General features: G+C 42.8%; 2 protein-coding genes across 10 annotated transcripts in view; both read right to left on the minus strand.

The window, feature by feature from the left end:
• The window catches only part of LOC141067765 (uncharacterized), a 1713-nt gene extending 554 nt beyond the window's left edge, over positions 1-1159 (minus strand). Inside the window, exons 1-2 of the mRNA XM_073558232.1 lie at positions 843-1159; positions 1-737 (exon numbers count right to left, since the gene is read on the minus strand). The exon at positions 1-737 is cut by the window's left edge and continues 554 nt beyond it. Coding sequence (XP_073414333.1) covers positions 1-737; positions 843-1159 — 1054 coding nt within the window. The remainder of the gene's footprint in view (positions 738-842) is intronic.
• The window catches only part of HIBCH (3-hydroxyisobutyryl-CoA hydrolase), a 536626-nt gene that overhangs the window by 65031 nt on the left and 451608 nt on the right, over positions 1-19987 (minus strand). For 7 of the 9 annotated variants that reach the window (XM_073558177.1, XM_073558173.1, XM_073558174.1 and 4 more), the window contains one exon: positions 12636-12755. In XM_073558177.1, coding sequence (XP_073414278.1) covers positions 12636-12755 — 120 coding nt within the window. Of the gene's footprint in view, positions 1-2045; positions 2251-12635; positions 12756-19987 lie in introns of those variants that run through there. The other 2 variants (XM_073558176.1, XM_073558175.1) reach the window with 2 other exon arrangements.

A 19987-nucleotide genomic window follows, 5' to 3' on the forward strand; every position in this document is an offset into this window, starting at 1 on the left:
TGGTGACGACGGGCCATCCAGTGGTGGTGGCGGCAGCAGTGGTGGGCCAGGCAGGAGCAGCGCTTGGCATGGTGTTGGCGGGTAAGTGTCCAACTGCACTCGGACTTGGGGCGGTATATTGGTGTCCGGCGAGGCTTGGAAGTGTGGTGGCTGTGCAGTGATATGCAGCAGAAGTAGGTAATGCTGTAAAACGAGTCAGGGGTGGCACCGGTGGAAATGCCACCGCTGACTGCTGCATAATCCTACTCTGCTGCATAGCCTGCATAAAAGCATTGTTGCAGGCCTGCATGACAGTCAACTGGAGGTCAGGGGTAAGGTGTTCCGCCGTGTCCCGAGCTATTTGGGTATAAAAATGATGCGCTGGTCTGGCGAGGTCGACTTCCAGGCGCTCAAGGCGACCCTCGATAGACTTGTAGCGTTGGTCCAAAAGGAGGAAACCACTCTCAAGTCTATCGGAGAGTGCCTTGAGGCTACTCTGAAAGACCGAGCTCAATTCAACGAACTCGGGCATGAGAGGCCTGTCCAAGGTCCTCTGCCGCTGCTGGCGGGAAGTGCCCGCAAAACCAGTGGCAGAGACCTGGGACAGGGGAACACCTGAGCGACCAGCTTCCTGGTCTCCAGATGACTGTGGTGCAGACCTGCAAGGTGCTTCCTCGCTGATGGATGGCTGGGAGGGGTCCGGGGCAGCTTGATGAAGGACCGCTTCGGGCCCAGGTTGCAGGGTGCTGCTCCAGGTGCTGTGAAAAGAAAAGAAAGAAATTACTACCATAAATTAACAATCGCCAACTCCTGTGGAATAGAAAAGCACAGAATAAAACACAATACAACTAGAAAATACTTACGTTCGGGAGGCAAGGACCGGTCTTAAAAATGCCAAGGCACGATGGTATCTGTACTTCGTGCCGGTCCTTGCCGCAGCAGCACCACTGCGAACCTTATTCTCCTGACGGATATCCCTGTTGAAGCGGTCCTTCATCGAGCGCCAACGGGTTCTGACTTTGTTCACTGTGGTGGAAAAAAAAAAAAAGAAAAAAAGTAAGACTATGCACTGGAGGCTGTGATCATCCAACTGTGTGTGATGATAGAAACTCCATGGAGTTAATAGCATCACACACAGTTGGGTGATCCCGGCCAAGATCACTGCTGCATCACACTGCATTTAAATACTTACGAAAATCCTTGCGGACCCGGGGAGTGGCGTTGTCCCAGCCATCCATCAGCGATGCGGCCACCTCGTTCCAGAGCCGCCGGATCACCACGTTGTCCGAGTGCAGTTGGTGACGGGTGTCCCACAACGGGACTCGCTCCTGGACTAGACGGATGAGCTCGTCGTTGTCCAGGGCGAGGTCCTCCTCCCGCTGTGGAGCCTAGAAAAGAAAGACAAACATTAATCTTTGAAAGATTTTAAAATAAAAAATCTCGAAAACTAGCTGAAGAGCCCGGCGCTGCCCGGGCATAGTAACTAACTGTGGTTAGTTATAGAAAATTATAATTATCCTCCATCCCATAGTCCCGTGCCCATATTCCATCATACATATCCTCCATCCCATAGTCCTGTGCCCATATACCCATCATACATATTCGCCATCCCATATGCCTGTGCCCATATACCCATCATACATATTCGCCATCCCATAGTCCTGTGCCCATATACCCATCATACATATTCGCCATCCCATAGTCCTGTGCCCATATACCCGTCATACATATCCTCCATCCCATAGTCCCGTGCCCATATACCATCATACATATCCGCCATCCCATAGTCCCGTGCCCATATACCCAAACAAACAAACATACACACACACACACACACACACACACACACACACATACACACTTTGAGCTTTAGATATTGATAAACAAGCCATGAAAAAATTATTTGTTTTAAATGAAAATAAATGCAAAAAAAGCAACAAACATCGAAAAAAACAACCATGAAAATTTTTTTAAAAAAAATTAAAAAATACCAAAAAAAAAAATAAAAAAAATAAACCAGACTAGAAAATAAGTAAAACAAAAAAAAACAGTCCGTCTGTACTTACATCACGTCTTCCCGCCCGCACTTGGCCTTGCTGCTCCTGCCGTTCCTTCGGTGGTGGTGGCGTGATGGAGGATGAGGTCTGAAAATTAAACCAAAAAAATTAATCACATGTGTTTATTTTTTCCAATCCATACGGAAGCATAGTACTCACTTCTTCTGCCTCTTGCCCTGTCCCGGGGACATATTCCTCACCAGATGAAGACATGCTGCAATAAAAAAAAAAAGAGACATAAGTACATGTACATGAAATGTATTGAAATTTCAGCCAGACATTAGGTTTTTCATACTTACATTGGTGCAGCTTGTGCTGTGTGTCCACTCGTGAGCAATCCTTAAAGTATTGTGGAATCCCAGTGCCCACACCATTTTATCACCTTGGTTTAATTTTTTTTTTTACTGTCTAGACCACATTTCAGTCATGTTTATTTTAAAAACACATGCGCATAAAAACGCAAGCGTGCGCAAGACCATGCGCAAGTATTGCGCTCCCATAGGCTCCAATGTGGTGTTTTTGCGCATTCCGTGCGCATTCCGTGCGCATGCGTTGTTTTAACGAGACAGGGCGGAACCAAAAATGCAACATGTTGCGTCTGACGCGCCTGGCGCGAAAGACAAAAAAACGCATGCGCACGAAAGCGCAAGTATGCGCAAGACCATGCGCACATCATGTTAAATATAGGTGCACTGGTGCGCACGATGCGCTGCGCACAAAAGCGCAAATGTGAAACCAGCCTAAAAGTTTAATTTACACCCAATTTTTTTGATTTTTCACAAGGGTAACAGCAAAAAATGGAACCCAAAAGTTGTGCGTTTTTAGCTTGCAGAATGCTTGCGCTTTCCAAGCGATTTGTAGCATCGCTTGGAAAGGTGATTGACAGGTTGGTCACACTTGTCAAGCATAGTGCTTGACAAGTGTGACCAACTTTTTACTACTGATGCTACCTATGCTCAAGTTGCAGCTCAAGTGAAGGTCTGGGGTGCTGGGTTTCTTTTTATACACACCCACTAATTAACCAATCATTTACTGAGCACAGGTGAGGATGTAAACTAGGATTGGGTGCATTATATAACCAGGCAACAAAACTTTTGTCTTGCCAAAATCTGACCATTCTGTGTCCATTAAGCGATCAATATTTCTGCATTGATGTCAAATTATTTTCTTAACCTAAACCACATTTCGGAGGGTTTCAGCTTTCAAAAGAATAATTTATACAACCAATGGATGAATTTAATGTCAGGTTATAAGCTTTTATTTACATAACATTGATAAGCGACATAACTTCTGTCAGGGAGTGTAAGCCAAGGGGGCGTTTTCAGCACAAAAAATGTGCTGAAAAATTCAGCTTATACACGAGTTTATAGGGTGTATTTTTACTGTTCCTAATAAATGTAATCCTATCAACTAATCTAAATGATTTTTTACTTGATTATTTTTTCACCCCAAAAAAAAACCAAAACAACCGGAGGCCTGTCAGTGATGTTAGTCACCGATCAGCGCTCAATGCCTATAGGATACATGCACGGATGTGGTGCAAAAATGGCATAAAAATAGAGAGGGGGAAAAAAAGTCATTGCCAAAAATGAGCACGGGTGCTAATCAGTGGTGTATGTCTGATCAACAGCTTAGCGGCTGTAGGAGGCACACACGGAGTGGTGCAAAGGAGTGAAAAGGTGAATATTTAGTTAAAAAAAAAAGTTGTGGAAAACAGCGAGCACAGGTGTGGATTTGCGTCACTGATCAACACTCGGCGGCTGTAAGATGCGCTCACGGAGGTGGTTCAACAAGGTGGGTAAATGGACAGGGACAAATAAAGTTCTGAAAACCAGAGAGCACGGACATTGATCAGTGATCGGTGGAGGCGTTGGTACTATCACCCAAATGTACCTTTCAGTTTATCCCTCAAGTACCCTCACTTGTCTTCCCTTCTTTTGAGGTCCATGCTGTCAGACTCTACATCCCCTTCTCCATGCGAGTGGCGGTAGTGTATCGCCCTCCGGGCCCCTCCCATAAGTTCCTGGCTTCCACACTTTCTCTCCTGTGACATCCCCACCCTCATCATAGGTGATTTCAACATCCCCATTGCTCTTCCCCTCTCTCCATCTGCTACTCACCTTTTCATCTCTAACCTCCTCTTTCGGCCTTTCACAGCTTACTAAGTCTCCTATGCATGAAGACGGAAACTCCCTTGACTTGGTTTTCTCCCAGCTTTACTCAGTGGATGATTTTACAAACTCCCCTCTCCCGCTCTCTGACCACGACCTTCTTTCATTCTGTATCAAGAACTGCCATCCCGCTTAGGTCACCCCTACTTTCTACACTTATAGAAACATACAGGCCATTAACACCCAGAAACTTATGAAGCACTTGCAGTCCTCATGGGCCCCTATCTCCTCCCTCTCATGTCCTGATTCTGCAGTGAAGCATTACAGCAAAATACTGCAAAGAGCCCTGGATGAAACTGCACCTCCTATACATAGAACAATATGGCACAGATAGCGACAACCGTGGCATACGCTGCAAATACGTTTCCTGCAGCAGTGCTCCAGGTGCGCCGAATGTCTGTGGAGAAAATCCAATCTACCCGAAGATTTCATCCTTTATAAGTTTATGCTTAAAACATACAACACTGCCCTTCACCCCTCCAAACAAACCTATTTCAACACCCTCATCACCTCAATATCCAATAACCTGAAACGTCTCTTTGACACTTTTCATTCCCAACTCAACCCAAGAGTGCAGGCACCAACCACGGATCTCCGCACTGATGATATGGCGAATTATTTCAAAGAAAAAATTGACCATATCGACAGGAAATTATCTCCCAATCTCCTCATACCTGGGAAGCAGTGAACCCTGTTACAGCTAGGGGGCGCTGTGTGTACTCCCCAGGATACGCACGGAGGCGTATTGAGGCTATGGGAATGCATTGCGATCACAGGCGTAGCTTGGATTAAAACGGTGAAGCAGTGACCGATGTCATAGGTAGGGGTCACTGTTCAGTCTCCCCAGGATATGCACGGAAGAGTATGAAGTAAGTGTTAGTCTTGGACATGTTAGTGTCAGTGTCCAAGACAGAGGTAGGGAAACCTGCTCTGGATGTTGGGTTGGAAACAGATTGCAGTATGATAGTGTTGCAGTATGTTCCATTCCGGATCCAGATTTTCCATGTGGCTGAAAGCCACAGGTTTCTGTGATAAAAGACCTGTAGGAAAGGGTTAGTGAAGTCTGAATAAGGTCTGAGTGAGTGCTTAGTGAGTCTCAGTTGTGCCAGGGCCAGAGTGAGGCCTGGCAATCCGCAGTGTACACAGAGATGTAAATAATCAATGGTGACTGGTCTCGGATGTGGACAATCCTGTGCCCGGAGGTGAACCGGAGGTGGATGTCCTGTGCCCAAAAGAAGACTGGCGTGTGTATAAACATGAAAGTGAGCGTGGTACCTGCAACGGAGAACGGCAAGGTGGGTGGTCCCGTAATGAAGTATGGAGGAGAAACGCAAAGGGGAGGGATGCATGCGCCGATCGATGGTTCCTGTCCCTACTTTGGTTTCTTAGTTAGTGTCGGGCGGGGATGTCACAGGGGAATGCGGATGCCCTATCTTGCGCCCATGTGTGTTGTCAGGTGTTCAACCCCACAGGTTTGAACAGGGGAGGGGGATACATAAGGCAGTGACCCCTGTTACAGCTACGAGGTGCTTTGTGTTCTCCCCAGGATACGCACGGAGGCGTATTGAGTCATTGCGGTTGAAGGAGTAGCTAGGATTGCATTGGTGAAGTAGTGACCAATGTCACAGGTAGGGGTCGCTGTGTAGTCTCCTCACGATATGCACAGAGGTGAAAGAAGGCCACAGGTGTGCATGGCAGTCACGGGCGTAGCTGTAACTGCAATGCAGACTGATAACAAAAGTAAGTGTTAGTCTTGGACATGTTAGTGTCCAAGACAGAGGTAGGGAAAACCAGCTCTGGATGTTGTGTTTTAAACAGATTGCAGTATGATAGTGTTGCAGTCTGTTCCATTCTGGATCCAGGTTTTCCATGTGGCTGAAAGCCACAGGTTTCTGTGATAAAAGCCCTGCAGGAAAGGGTTAGAGAGGTCTGAGTAAGGTCTGAGTGAGTGCTTAGTGAGTCTCAGCTGTGTCAGAGCCAGAGTGAGGCCTGGCAATCCGCAGTGTACACAGAGATGCAAGTAGTCCACGGTGACTGGTCTCGGATGTGGACAGTCCTGTGCCCGGAGCTGAACCGGAGGTGGATGTCCTGTGCCCAAAAGAAGACTGGCGTGTGTAACGATTGCAAAACAGGTGGATATGGTGCCTGGCTGTGATCCTGAGGATATCCTGGACTGTGTACATTTGTGTGAGTAAAGAGACTGTGATGCAGCGGTGCAAGACACCCACAGGAACTAGTCAGAAGAGGACTAGCGTGTGTAGTGCCTGCAACATGTAATGCTGTGTGAATAGAGCCTTGGATACGGCACATAGACACCCCACGGGAACTAGTCAGAGGAAGACTGGCGTGTTTAGTGTCTGTAAAATGAATGTTGCCGTATAATATATATTATGCCAATGGTGAAATGGATACTAATTATATGCACTTGTGTGGATTGGACTGAAACACTTTAAAGAGACTTTTGTGTTTGAATTTTGTGGGTCACTGCCTCCTCACTGCGTACGGTGCTACCGCTACCTTACATACCATTGTCCTCCATCTCCCACTGCATTTACCTCACTCTCTGACTTTGAACCAGTCACAGAATAAGAAGTAATCAGGCTCCTTGCATATTCTCGCCCGACCACTTGCACCAGTGACCCCATTCCGTCACATCTCCAGTCCCTTTCCCCTGCTGTCACCGCTCACCTGACAAAAATACTCAACCTCTGTCTTCTGGTATCTTTCCCTCCTCATTTAAGCATGCCATCATACATCCATTACTTAAAAAACCATCCCTCGACCAAAACTGTGCCGCTAACTATAGACCTGTCTCTAATCTTCCCTTCATCTCTAAACTCCTGGAACGCCTGGTCCTCTCCTATCTTATCCGCTATCTCTCAGATAACTCTCTTCTCGACCCTCTACAATCCGGTTTCCGCTCTTTACACTCTACTGAAACTTTCCTCACTAAAGTCTCTAATGATCTACTAAAAACTACTAAAAGCTAAATCTAATGGTCACTACTCCATGCTAATTCTCTTGGATCTCTCTGCAGCATTTGATCATCAGCTCCTCCTCACTATGCTCCGATCCATTGGCCTCAAGGACACCATTCTCTCCTGGTTCTACTCCTATCTCTCTGACTGCTCCTTCACTGTATCTTTTGCTTGCTCCTCCTCCTCTCATCTTCCCCCTTTCTGTTGGGGTTCCTCAAGAATCGGTTCTAGGCCCCCTTCTCTTCTCCTTGTATACTGCCCCTACTGGTCAATAAATCAGTAGATTTGGTTTTCAGTGTCAACACTATGCTGATGACACTCAATTATATACTTCTTCTCCTGATATCACGCCTGCCTTTTAAGAAAACACTGGTGATTATCTTACCACTGTCTCTATCATCATGTCCTCCCTCTATCTGAAACTGAACCTGTCAAAAACTGAACTCCTTGTGTTTCCTCCCTCTACTAATGTACCAATGCCCAACATTGCCTTTTCTGTGTGTGGTTTCACCATTACTCCCCAGCAACATGTCCGCTGTCTTGGGGTCATACTTGATTCCGAGCTTTCATTCACCCCCACATCAGATCTTTGGCTCGCTCTTGTTATCTGCAGCTCAAAAACATTTCTAGAATTCAACCCTTTCTTACTTTCGACTCTGCAAAAACTCTTACTGTTTCTAGTCTTCATTCTCGTCTGGACTATTGTAACTCTCTACTAATCGGTCTCCCTCTTACCAAACTTTCCCCTCTCTAATCTGTCTTGAATGCTGCAGCCAGGATCATATTCCTCACCAATCGTTAGACCGATGCCTCTACCTTGTGCCAGTCATTACACTGGTTACCCATCCACTCCAGAATCCAGTACAAATTTATTACCCTCACCCACAAAACACTCCATGGCTCAGCACCACCGTACGTCTCAGTCTATTATCCTACCCATGTCCTCCGTTCTGCTAATGAATTTAGGTTAACATCCTCAATAATCAGAACCTCCCACTCCCGTCTCCAAGACTTTTCACATGCTGCGCCAATTCTTTGGAATGCACTACCCAGGTTAATACGATTAATCCCCAATCCCCACAGTTTTAAGCATGCACTAAAAATGCATTTAGGCTATGTGCACACGGTGCGGATTCTGCTGTGGAATTTTCCGCGCAGATTTTGCTAAATCTGCAGGTAAAATGACCTGTGTTTTACCTGCAGTTTTAGTGCAGTTTTAGTGCAGATTTAGTTCAAGTTTTTGTGTGGATTTCCCCTGCAGTTTTCACCTGCAGATTTCTATAATGGAGCAGATGAAAAACTGCTGCAGAACTGCACAAAAGAAGTGACATGCTGCAGTTTTAAATCTGCGCGGAAAAATCTGCAGCATGTGCACAGCGTTTTTTGTTTTACATAGCCTTGGTACTGTACATCACTTGCAGTTCTGCAGGGCCAAATCTGCTGCAGAACTGCACCGTGTGCACATACCCTGATTCAGACTTGGGTACCATCACAACGCTTTAACCTAACTATCCCTGTGTTGCCCATTCAAAATCTTTTACCATAACCAGGTTCCTTGCATCATGTTCTCACATGCTTTATGCATTTAATAGCTCTCTGTGTCTGTATTGTTACATACTTAAGCTGATAACCGGTTCATGCAGCATTACATGAACACCCAATTCTTACACTTTGGCTAGTCTGAACAGTGAAAGCAATTGTTACCATCTACAGTGCTGGCAAAAAAATCTTTACAATTTCAATGAAACCACAAAATCTTAATATTCAAGTGGATTCAAGTGTTTTATTGTGGATATTTTATTACAATTAGTATTTTGTCATGTCACGCTTACATTTTATCACTATCTGCAGTCGTTTAGGCATGGATTCAGCAAGGCTGGCTAAGTATGTGGAGACCATGTTTACCCACAGTGTCTTCAGCACCTCCTTTAGATTGTTTATGTTGCTGGGTCGTGTCTCTTGAACCTTGTTTTTCATTAAATTCCAGGCATTTTCTATGGGGTTAAGGTCAGGGGAATTACCTGGCCACTCTAAAATGTTAATGTTATGGTCACTGAGAAACTTTCTCATGGCCTTTGCTTTGTGGACAGGGGCTCTATCATGCATAAAGTAATCACACTGATGTATGACCCAAAAAGTAAGCTTGTGTTCTTCCAAAACGGTAATATAATTGCTTGCTTTCATAGTTACATTCTTGGGAAGGAAGTACAAACCTGCCCTGCCCATGCTTCCACTGAATGCACCCCACACCATCACACTGTCAGGGTGTTTAACAGTCTTAACTGCATATTTTGGGTCATACCGAGACACGGTACTCGGACGACGCACAACCTTTGAGCCTCCCCTGACCAGCCTGAAAGTGCTCTCATCACTAAACATCACTTTCTTCCACTCTTCAGATGTCCAATCTTGATATTTCTTACAAAAGGCAAGCCTTTTCTTCTTCATTGCTGCTGTGAGCAGGGGCTTCTTTGCGGCACGGCAACTTGGTAGACCCAGGTCCTTCTGCAGGCGGTGACGAATTGTCCTAGTTGCGATGTTCTGGAGGAGCATAGGGTACTTGTTTTTTAGTTCAACAGCAGTTATAGAAGGATGTGACATCACTTCACGCTTCAGAAGCTTATCAGTCCTTGGTAAAGTCTTCTTAGGTGCGCTAGAGCCTGACATCCTCTGCGGTACCATCCCAGGAGGCAATGATGCCGCCGACCGCTTCAGTTGATAAATTGCTTCTCTTGACACTCCCAGATCTCTAGCTACAGCAATCACCGAATCCCCCTTCTCGAGCAGAGTCAAGGCACGGGATTTCTCTTCCATTTTAAGCTTCTTTCGACCCATTGTGGGAGATAATAAAAAACTGAGGGAGATAATAAAAGACTGCCTAATAGCAAAACTGGCTGAGCTGCACATAACAACCAATCAGAGTGCAGCTTTCGCTTTACCAGAGAAGTGAAAACTGAGCGTTGATTGGTTGATATTTGCAACAAAGCCAGCTTTAATATTAGACAGTTTTTTATTATCTCCCCCATTGTGTACACTTTTAAAAAGTGAAATTATGATGTGGATTTTATATGTAAAGTTTTTTTTTGCTGCGCAAGTGTAAAGATTTTTTTTGCCGGCACTTTACCTTCAATGTCTCCCCTTTTCCTCATAGATTGAAAGCTTGCAAGCAGAGCCTTCATTCCTCTTGATATCTGTTTTGATCTATGTGTATTGTTATGCTGTAATGTCTATTGTTTGTACAAGTCCCCTCTAAATTGTAAAGTACTGCGGAATATGTTAGCGCTATAGAAATAAAATCATTATTAATATTTGAATCAATGATCAGCGCTTGGTGGCTGCAGGATGCACAAAAAAGAAAAAAATGTAAAAAAATGAGCGATCGAGTACTGAACAGCGCTGGGTAGCAGAAGGGGGAGGGGTAGTAGACTGACAAAAAAAGGGGAGGGAAGGGGGATTAGGGAGAACTAGCAAAGATCAGGTAAGGATCAGGGAGAGATCAGGAACTCTTTGTTTTTTTTTTTTGTTTTCTTTTTGTTTAGATGGATCAATAGAAGCAGCAGCAATCACAGTGATGGCACAGGCTTCTGTGGCACCACAAATGAGGAAGTAAAGGGCAGTCATTGCCAGGTCACACTGCGTCTTTGCATTATGATTGGTGCGAACAATGTCATTGTCTATTGCACTAATCGGGAGCTGGCCCTAGTGACGCCGTGGTTGCTAGGCTCCAGCCTATGATTGGTGCTCTCACAGGACCGATCTTAGGCTGGACGTCAGTGTTTCAGGCTTTCTGATTGCCTTAAACACTGAAAAATGCTGCAAATGGCTGTTCAGCAGAGTAGTTATGGAGGGTAGGGGCCTTGCCACCCCCCGGGACGCTGCAGCCATGTTCTCTGCGGTTAAAAACAACAGAGACAATCATGCGATCATGGCGCTATTAATCACGATGGTTGCATGATTGCTATGATATATATACTGCATTTATTGGGAAGTCCTTCCTATGACATATAAATACTTCAAATGTCAAGAAGGGGTTAAACTACCTTGGCTGGTAATTGTCATTATTCAGCCACTATATGTGTAAAGGCCCCGTCACACATAGCGATCTCGCTAGCGAGATCGCTGCTGAGTCACAATTTTTGTGACACAACAGCGATCTCACCAGCGAGATCGCTGTGTGTGACAGTGATCAGTGACAGTGATCAGCGACAGGCCCCCCTGCCGGTATCGCTGATCGCTGCAGGAAAGGCCAGGACTTTTTTTTTGGTCGCTGGGCTCCCGCTGGCCAGCACGCATCGCTGCGTGTGACAGGCGGGAGACCAGCGATCTGTTGGTAACTAACGTACACATCAGGTATCCGAGGGACGTGCGTCCCTTAGATACCCGATGTGTACGTTAGTTACCAGCTCCCTGCATCAGCGCGCTGGTTACTAACGTGCACAGTGACGCCGGGCGCTCGGCGTCGCTGATCGCTGGTGAAGCTGTCTGTTTGACAGCTCACCAGCGATCACATAGCGATTCACCAGCGATCCTGACACATTGATATTGTTGTCAGGATCGCTGGTGAGTCGCTATGTGTGACTCCAGCCTAAGCCCTGAGCTGCTAACTGTATTTTCTTATCTTGAGATTCATGTATACTGGATATGAGGACCTATGGAAGGAAGATTCCTTGTCTCAATCTGTTTGCCAAACTGTGTTGTATTTTTGCTGGGTTGTATTTGGGCATTTAACAGATTCATCAGCACTCAGACATTGTGAGAGAATTAACGTTTTCACTTGGGACATACAGCAACTGTTATCTTATCATCACAAAGTAGGGGATTAAGAGTGTATTGACCCATACAAACCATAGAGCTTACACAGTAAAGTATTAGCAAACTAACAATTAAAACATTGCCATCTGCTTTCTGCTCAAGTCATTCCTTCACCCCTCATCACCAGCCTCCTGTTATGTACTCCAGCAAACAGTAGTGGAGAAAGCCTAATTCTTGTTGCACTCAGATGTAAAAAAAAAAAAAAAACTCTGCTGACAGATTTTCATTAGTGGGAAGGGTTAGGAGTAAAGCAGAGAACACAAAATAGCCAGATGACTCCGGTGAGTTTATCATATGATTTACCCTCCGTGAAATGGTTAAGACAAATGAAACAGATATACAGAAGTTCTGCCAAAAAAAAAGCAAGTAGAGGCAGAGTAAAGTGCAAATTCCAAATCACTTCTTTACACAAGTTAAGAACCAATTTGGTTCACTGCCATTGTAGTAGAGAGGCTAGCTGGTGGTAGCTGGTGGGTTAGCAAATTAACTTTCCATTACAATATATTGCTCTTACCTTAACTTAACCAAAGGTTACAAGTTTTGAAGTGACCTAGTAAAGTCCACTTAGATTCATTTGCCTTATCTTGAATGTGGAGTGAAATCCAAAATATAATAATTTTTGTTCAAAATTTTCTTACCATGCATGCCTGGCTTAGTCTGTATTCCATGGTTAGCACCTCTTGCAGTGTGAAGGAAGATCCGTTTTTCAGTTGTCTGAATGTTACTTTTAAAGATGTTGGAGACATTTTCGAAAGTGTCTGTTAAAATAACAATTTTTAAATTTGTATCAAAAATGCTAAATTCATGGCAACACAAAATTATTTCCTAATGGAAAAATAACATTTTTTTTTTAACTTTTAACAATGCAGACAAGACATAACCATATAGTTCAATGTTTTGCAAAAACCATCATCTAATGTGAAAAACAACAAAACTTACACTTAGCACAAATAAGTCTATGTATCTTCCTTTCCATGACAGTGAACCTCAAGTCAAATAAATGGCAATTTTACTGAATCACTAAAACGAATGCATTATCTTTTTTAATAAGCAACCCCTTAATCACGTTCTGTTTGATCATTGACCAAGTATTTTTTTATCCTCACATTAAAACAGCCAAAGTTTTTTTTTTTTTCTTTCTCTGTCATAACAGCTATAGGAGGACTTATTATTTGTAGGATGAGTGGTATTTTTAATAACATGTTTTAGTGAACATATAATTTATTGACTAGATTTTAGGGTGTGGGAGTTAGGCTAGGTTCACAGTAGTGTACCGGGGCTCTGCGGAGGGCTGCCTACTTCCTCCCTGAAGCTCCGCCCACTTCCACACTTCTTCGTTTGCATTCTGCATGCACTGCTATTTTGAGGTCTAGCCACAGATTTTCAATGATGTTCAGATCAGGGGCGTGTGAGGGCCATTGTAAAACCTTCAGCTTGCGCCTTTTGAGGTAGTCTGTTGTGGATTTTGAAGTATGCTTAGGATCATTATTCATATGTAGAAGTCTTCCTCTTTTGAACTTCACCTTTTTTTTTTTTTTTTTTTTTACAAACTGTGTTATGTTTGTATCAAGAATTTGATGAAATATCATTGAATCCACTCTTTCCTCCACCAGTGAAATGTTCCCCATGCCACTGGCTGCAACACAAACCCAAAGCATGAGTGATCCTCTGCCATGCTTAAAGATTGGTGAGATGTTCTTTTGCTGAAATTTTGTACACTTTTTTTCTACACACATACCTTTCATCATTTTGGCAAAGGAGTTCTATTTTAACATCATCAGTCCACAAGACTTGTTTCCAAAATGCATTGGACTTGTTTACACATTCTTTTGCATAACTCTGAAGCTGAATTTTATGGTGAGTTTTCTTCTGATGACTCTTCTATGAAGACCATATTTGTGCAGGTGTCTCTGAAGAGAAGAACAATGTACCACAACTCCAGTGTCCACTAAATCATTCTGAAGGTCTTTTGCTGTCAAGCAGGAGTTCTGATTTGCCTCTCTAGAAATCGTACGAGCAGATCTCAGTGAAATTTTACTTTGTGTTGCAGACCTAATTTTGACCCCTGTTGTTCCTGTTAACTGCCATTTCTTACAGTTGTGGCCAAAAGTATTGACACCCCTGAAATTTTGTCAGATAATACTCAGTTTCTTCCTGAAAATGATTGCAAACACAAATTCTTTGGTATTGTTATCTTCATTTAATTTGTCTTAAATGAAAAAACACAAAAGATAATGAAGCAAAAAGCAAAACATTGATCATTTCACACAAAACTCCAAAAATGGGCCAGACAAAAGTATTGGCACCCTCAGCCTAATACTTGGTTACACAACCTTTAGCCAAAATAACTGCGACCAACCGCTTCCAGTAACCATCAATGAGTTTCTTACAATGCTCTGCTGGAATTTTAGACCATTCTTCTTTGGCAAACTGCTCCAGGTCCCTGATATTTGAAGGGTGCCTTCTCCAAACCGCCATTTTTAGATCTCTCCACAGGTGTTCTATGGGATTCAGGTCTGGACTCATTGCTGGCCACCTTAGAAGTCTCCAGTGCTTTCTCTCAAACCATTTTCTAGTTCTTTTTGAAGTGTGTTTTGGGTCATTGTCCTGCTGGAAGACCCATGACCTCTGAGGGAGACCCCAGCTTTCTCACACTGGGCCCTACATTATGCTGCAAAATTTGTTGGTAGTCTTCAGACCTCATAATACCATGCACACGGTCAAGCAGTCCAGTGCCAGAGGCAGCAAAGCAACCCCAAAACATCAGGGAACCTCTGCCATGTTTGACTGTAAGGACCGTGTTTTTTTCTTTGAATGCCTCTTTTTTTCTCCTGTAAACTCTATGTTGATGCCTTTGCCCAAAAAGCTCTACTTTTGTCTCATCTGACCAGAGAACATTCTTCCAAAAGGTTTTAGGCTTTTTCAGGTAAGTTTTGGCAAACTCCAACCTGGCTTTTTTATGTCTCGGGGTAAGAAGTGGGGTCTTCCTGGGTCTCCTACCATACAGTCCCTTTTCATTCAGACGCAGACGGATAGTACGGGTTGACACTGTTGTACCCTCGGACTGCAGGGCAGCATGAACTTGTTTGGATGTTAGTCGAGGTTCTTTATCCAACATCCGCACAATCTTGCGTTGAAATCTCTTGTCAATTTTTCTTTTCCGTCCACATCTAGGGAGGTTAGCCACAGTGCCATGGGCTTTAAACTTCTTGATGTGACACTGCGCACGGAAGACACAGGAACATTCAGGTCTTTGGAGATGGACTTGTAGCCTTGAGATTGCTCATGCTTCCTCACAATTTGGTTTCTCAAGTCCTCAGACAGTTCTTTGGTCTTCTTTCTTTTCTCCATGCTCAATGTGGTACACACAAGGACACAGGACAGAGGTTGAGTCAACTTTAATCCATGTCAACTGGCTGCAAGTGTGATTTAGTTATTGCCAACACCTGTTAGGTGCCACAGGTAAGTTACAGGGGCTGTTAATTACACAAATTAGAGAAGCATCACATGATTTTTCGAACAGTGCCAATACTTTTGTCCACCCTCTTTTTTATGTTTGGTGTGGAATTATATCCAATTTGGCTTTAGGACAATTCTTTTTGTGTTTTTCCATTTAAGACAAATTAAATGAAGATAATAATACCAAAGAATTTGTGTTTGCAATCATTTTCAGGAAGAAACTGAGTATTATCTTACAAAATTGCAGGGGTGTCAATACTTTTGGCCACAACTGTAACTACATTTGGAAATGAATATAGGGAAACTGGAAAATGCTTCTCTATCTTCTTATAGCATTTTCAGAGTGCTAGGCAGCTGCTTAGAAGGACACATGGCTGCTGTTTTTGAAACAAGTGTAGAAGGGGCTGGGTTTTTAGAAAACTGGGAAGTTTCATCACATGGCCTTTCCTAGTGAGGACAGAAAACAAGCCATAACTATTCACAATAACACTAATTTTATCCAGGCGCCCAAACTTTTATATGCCACTGTAAATATATAAACAGGTGAATAGCACAAAAATTAGAATATCATCAAATGTTAATTTATTTCAGTTCTTCAATACAAAAAGTGAAACTCAGAGTTATTACAAACAGAGTGATGTATTTCAAGTGTTTATTTCTGTTAATGTTGAGGATTATGACAAACAGCCAATTATCTCAGAAAATAATAATTAACAAAAAACACCTGTAAAGGCTTCCTAAGTGTTCAAAAAGGTCCCTTAGTCTGTTTCTGTACGCTCCACAATCATGGGGAAGACTGCTGACTTAACAGATGTCCAGAAGGCAGTCTGACACTCCACAAGGAGGGTAAGCCACAAAAGGTCATTGCTAAAGAAGCTGGCTGTTCACAGAGTGCTGTATCCAAGCACATTGATGGAGAGTTGAGTGGAAGGAAAAAGTGTGGTAGAAAAAGGTGTACAAGCAACCGGAATAACCGCAAGCCTTGAAAGGATTGTAAAGAAAATGCCATTCAAAAAATTGAGGGGAGATTCACAAGGAGTGGACTGCTGCTGGAGTCATTGCTTCAAGAGCCACCACACACAGACGTATCCAGGACATGGGCTACAAGTGTCACATTTCATGTGTCAAGCCACTCATGGACCAATAGACAACCCCAGAAGCGTCTTACCTGGGCAAAGGAGAAAAGGAACCGGACTGATGCTCAGTGGTCCAAGGTGTTGTTTTCAGATGAAAGTAAATTTTGCATTTCACTTGGAAATCAAGGTCACGGAGTCTGGAGGAAGAGTGGAGAGGCACACAATTCAAGCTGCTTGAGGTCTATTGTGAAGTTTCCACAATGAGTGATGGTTTGGGGAGCTATGTCATCTGCTGGTGTAGGTCCACTGTGTTTTATCAAGACCAAAGTCAGCGCAGCCATGTACCATGACATTTTAGAGCACTTCATGCTTCCCTCTGCCAACAACTTTTTAGTGACGGAAATTTGATTCTCCAGCATGCCTTGGCACCTGTCCACACTTCCAAAAGTACCAATACCTGGTGTAAAAACAACAGTATCACTGTACTTGATTGGCCAACAAACTCGCTTGACCTTAACCCCATAAAGAATCTATGGGGTATTGTCAAGAGAAAGATGAGAGACACCAGACCCAGCAATGCAGATGAGCTGAAAGCTGCAATCAAATCAACCTGGGCTTCCATAACACCTCAATTGATGAAAAAAGGAGCCCCGAACAAGTAATGAGTGCATGTATTGAACATACATTACAGTAGGCCAACATTTTGGATTTTAAAATCATTTTTCAAGCTGGTGTTATAAATTATTCTAATTTACTGAGATAATGACCTTTGGGTTTTCATTGGCTGTAAGCCATAATTATCAACATTAACAGAAAAAACACGTGAAAAAGATCACTCTGTAATGACTATATAATGAGTTTCACTTTTTGTATTGAAGAACTGAAATAAATTAACTTTCTGATGATATTCCAATGATATGAGAAGCACCTGTGTACACTGTGTTCCAAATTATTATGCAAATTGGATTTAAGTGTCCTAAAGATGTAATTTTTTGTTTTTCAAATAAACTCATAGATTGTATTGTGTATCAGGGCTCTTTGGATCGCTGAAATCAATCTCAAAAGCCTGTGATAATTAGTTTACAAGATGAGCTCAATTAAAGGAAAACTACTTAAGAATGATGTTCCACATTATTAAGCAGGGCACAAGTTTCAAGGAATTTAGGAAAGAAAAAGGAGCTCTCTGCTGCTGAAAAGCATCAAATAGTGCAATGCCTTGGTCAAGAGATGAAAACATTAGATATTTCCCAAAAACTTAAACGTGATCATCGTACTGTTAAGAGATTTGTGGTTGATTCTGAGCACAGACATGTTGTGCTGATAAAGGCAGAATGAGGAAGGTTTCTGCCAGGCAAGTTCATCGGATTAAGAGAGTGGCTGCTAAAAAGCCATTACAAACCAGCAAACAGATATTTAAAGCTGCTGGTGCCTCTGGAGTCCCTCGAGCCTCTAGGTGTAGGATCCTTCAAAGACTTGCTGTGGTGCATAAACCTACTATTTGGCCACCCCTAAACAGTGTTCACAAGCAGAAATGGTTGCAGTGGGCCCAGACATGCATGAAGACTAATTTTCAAACAGTCTTGTTTACTGATGAGTGTCGAGCAACCCTGAATGGTCCAGATGGATGGAGTAGTGGATGGTTGGTGGATGGCCACTATGTCCCAACAAGGCTGCGACGTCAGCAAGGGGGTGAAGGAGTCATGTTTTGGGCCGGAATCATGGGGAAACAGCTGGTAGGGCTCTTTAAGGTTCCTGAAGGTGTGAAAATTACCTCTGCAAAGTATATAGAGTTTCTGACTGACAGCTGTCTTCCATGGTAAAAAAAGTAGAAACATGCCTTCAGGAACAAAATCATCTTCATGCATGACAATGCACCATCTCATGCTGCAAAGAATACCTCTGAGTCATTGACTGCTATGGGCATAAAAGGAGATAAACTCATGGTGTGGCCATCATCTTCCCCTGACCTCAACCCTATGGAGAACCTTTGGAGTATCATCAAGCAAAAGATCTATGAGGGTGGGAGGCAGCTCACATCAAGACAGCAGCTCTGGGGGGCTATTCTGACTTCATGCAAAGAAATACAAGCAGAAACTCTCCCAAAACTCACAATTTCAATGGATGCAAGAATTATGAAGGTGATATCAAAGAAGGGTTCCTATGTTAACATATAACTTGGCCTGTTAGGATTGTTTTGAAGTTAAATAGTTTTTTTGTTCAGTGAATGTGACCTCCTAATGCTGCAAATTCCACAAATGAGCATTTTCAGTTCTTTATAACATATCAAATGTTTAGAAATTCTAATGTGCCTAATAATTTGGAACAGTGCAATTTGAGTTTTTATTCATTTTGGAGATTATACTGTTATCATTGAGAGGTTTCTTCAATAAAATTTGATGTATACTCTAGCGATTGATGACTTTTATTAGATTGACTGTCATTTGTACCAACTATTTAGGAAAATCAGAGAAAAATATCATTTGCTTAATAATTTGGAACACAGTGTATATATACAGAGTGGTCCAAAACTAGGTGGACAGAAAATAATAACATTTATTTTGATGTATATATAAAATTATATTTACTAACACAAGCATAACATTGACAATTAAATTTTATTCATAATAATACAAAAGCCCTTAAATTTTATCAACGCAGGTGCTCAAACTGTTTTCCATCACAATTTGCACAGCTTTGAAGTCTGCCTCTTACACTTCGACAAACATTTTTGCAGAAGTCTTTTTGGGTATTAATTTCTTGAAATGCATCTCTTATGTAATTTTTCAAATCACTGACACTTTTTGGATTTCGACTTTGAATTTTGTCCTTGAGTACTCCTCAAAAGAAAAAATCCATTGGGGTCAAGTCTGGTGAACATGCCGGCCAATCAAGTGGGCCTCTTCGGCCAATCCATTTATTAGGAAATGTTTCATCAAGATACTCGCGGACTACACTTGAATAATGTGGAAGGGCCCCCATCTTGTTGGAAATAAAGGTCATTTGAATTAGGCTGCTGCTGTAACTGGGGAACAACTTGATTCATTAGAATTTCGAGATACTTATCTCCTGTGACTTCCATAAAAAAAATGGTCTAAAAACACCAAAACTTGAAATATCACCCCAAACATTGACACCAGGCTCATTTAGTTGTTGCTCTAATGTTAAATGCATGTTCTCATTATACCAGTAAATACAATTATGTCTGTTAATATGGCCAGATAATTTGAAAAAAGCTTCATCACTCCACATAATGTTATCTAAAATTACTAGATTTTCTTCAGTTTCGTTAAGCACAATCTCACTAAATTGCAGCCGCCTGTCTGGATCATCCTCCAATAAACCATGAATTAGACGTGGACGATAAGCTTTCCACCCAACAGATTTCAGGATTCGCATGATGGAAGCTTGTGAAATTCCCAATTCTAAAGAGACTCTTCTGGTGGACTTTTTGGACT

This window comes from Dendrobates tinctorius, unplaced genomic scaffold (assembly GCF_039654945.1).
Source record: "Dendrobates tinctorius isolate UK_male_01 unplaced genomic scaffold, ASM3965494v1 ptg000254l, whole genome shotgun sequence".
Classification (NCBI taxonomy): Eukaryota; Metazoa; Chordata; class Amphibia; order Anura; family Dendrobatidae; genus Dendrobates; species Dendrobates tinctorius.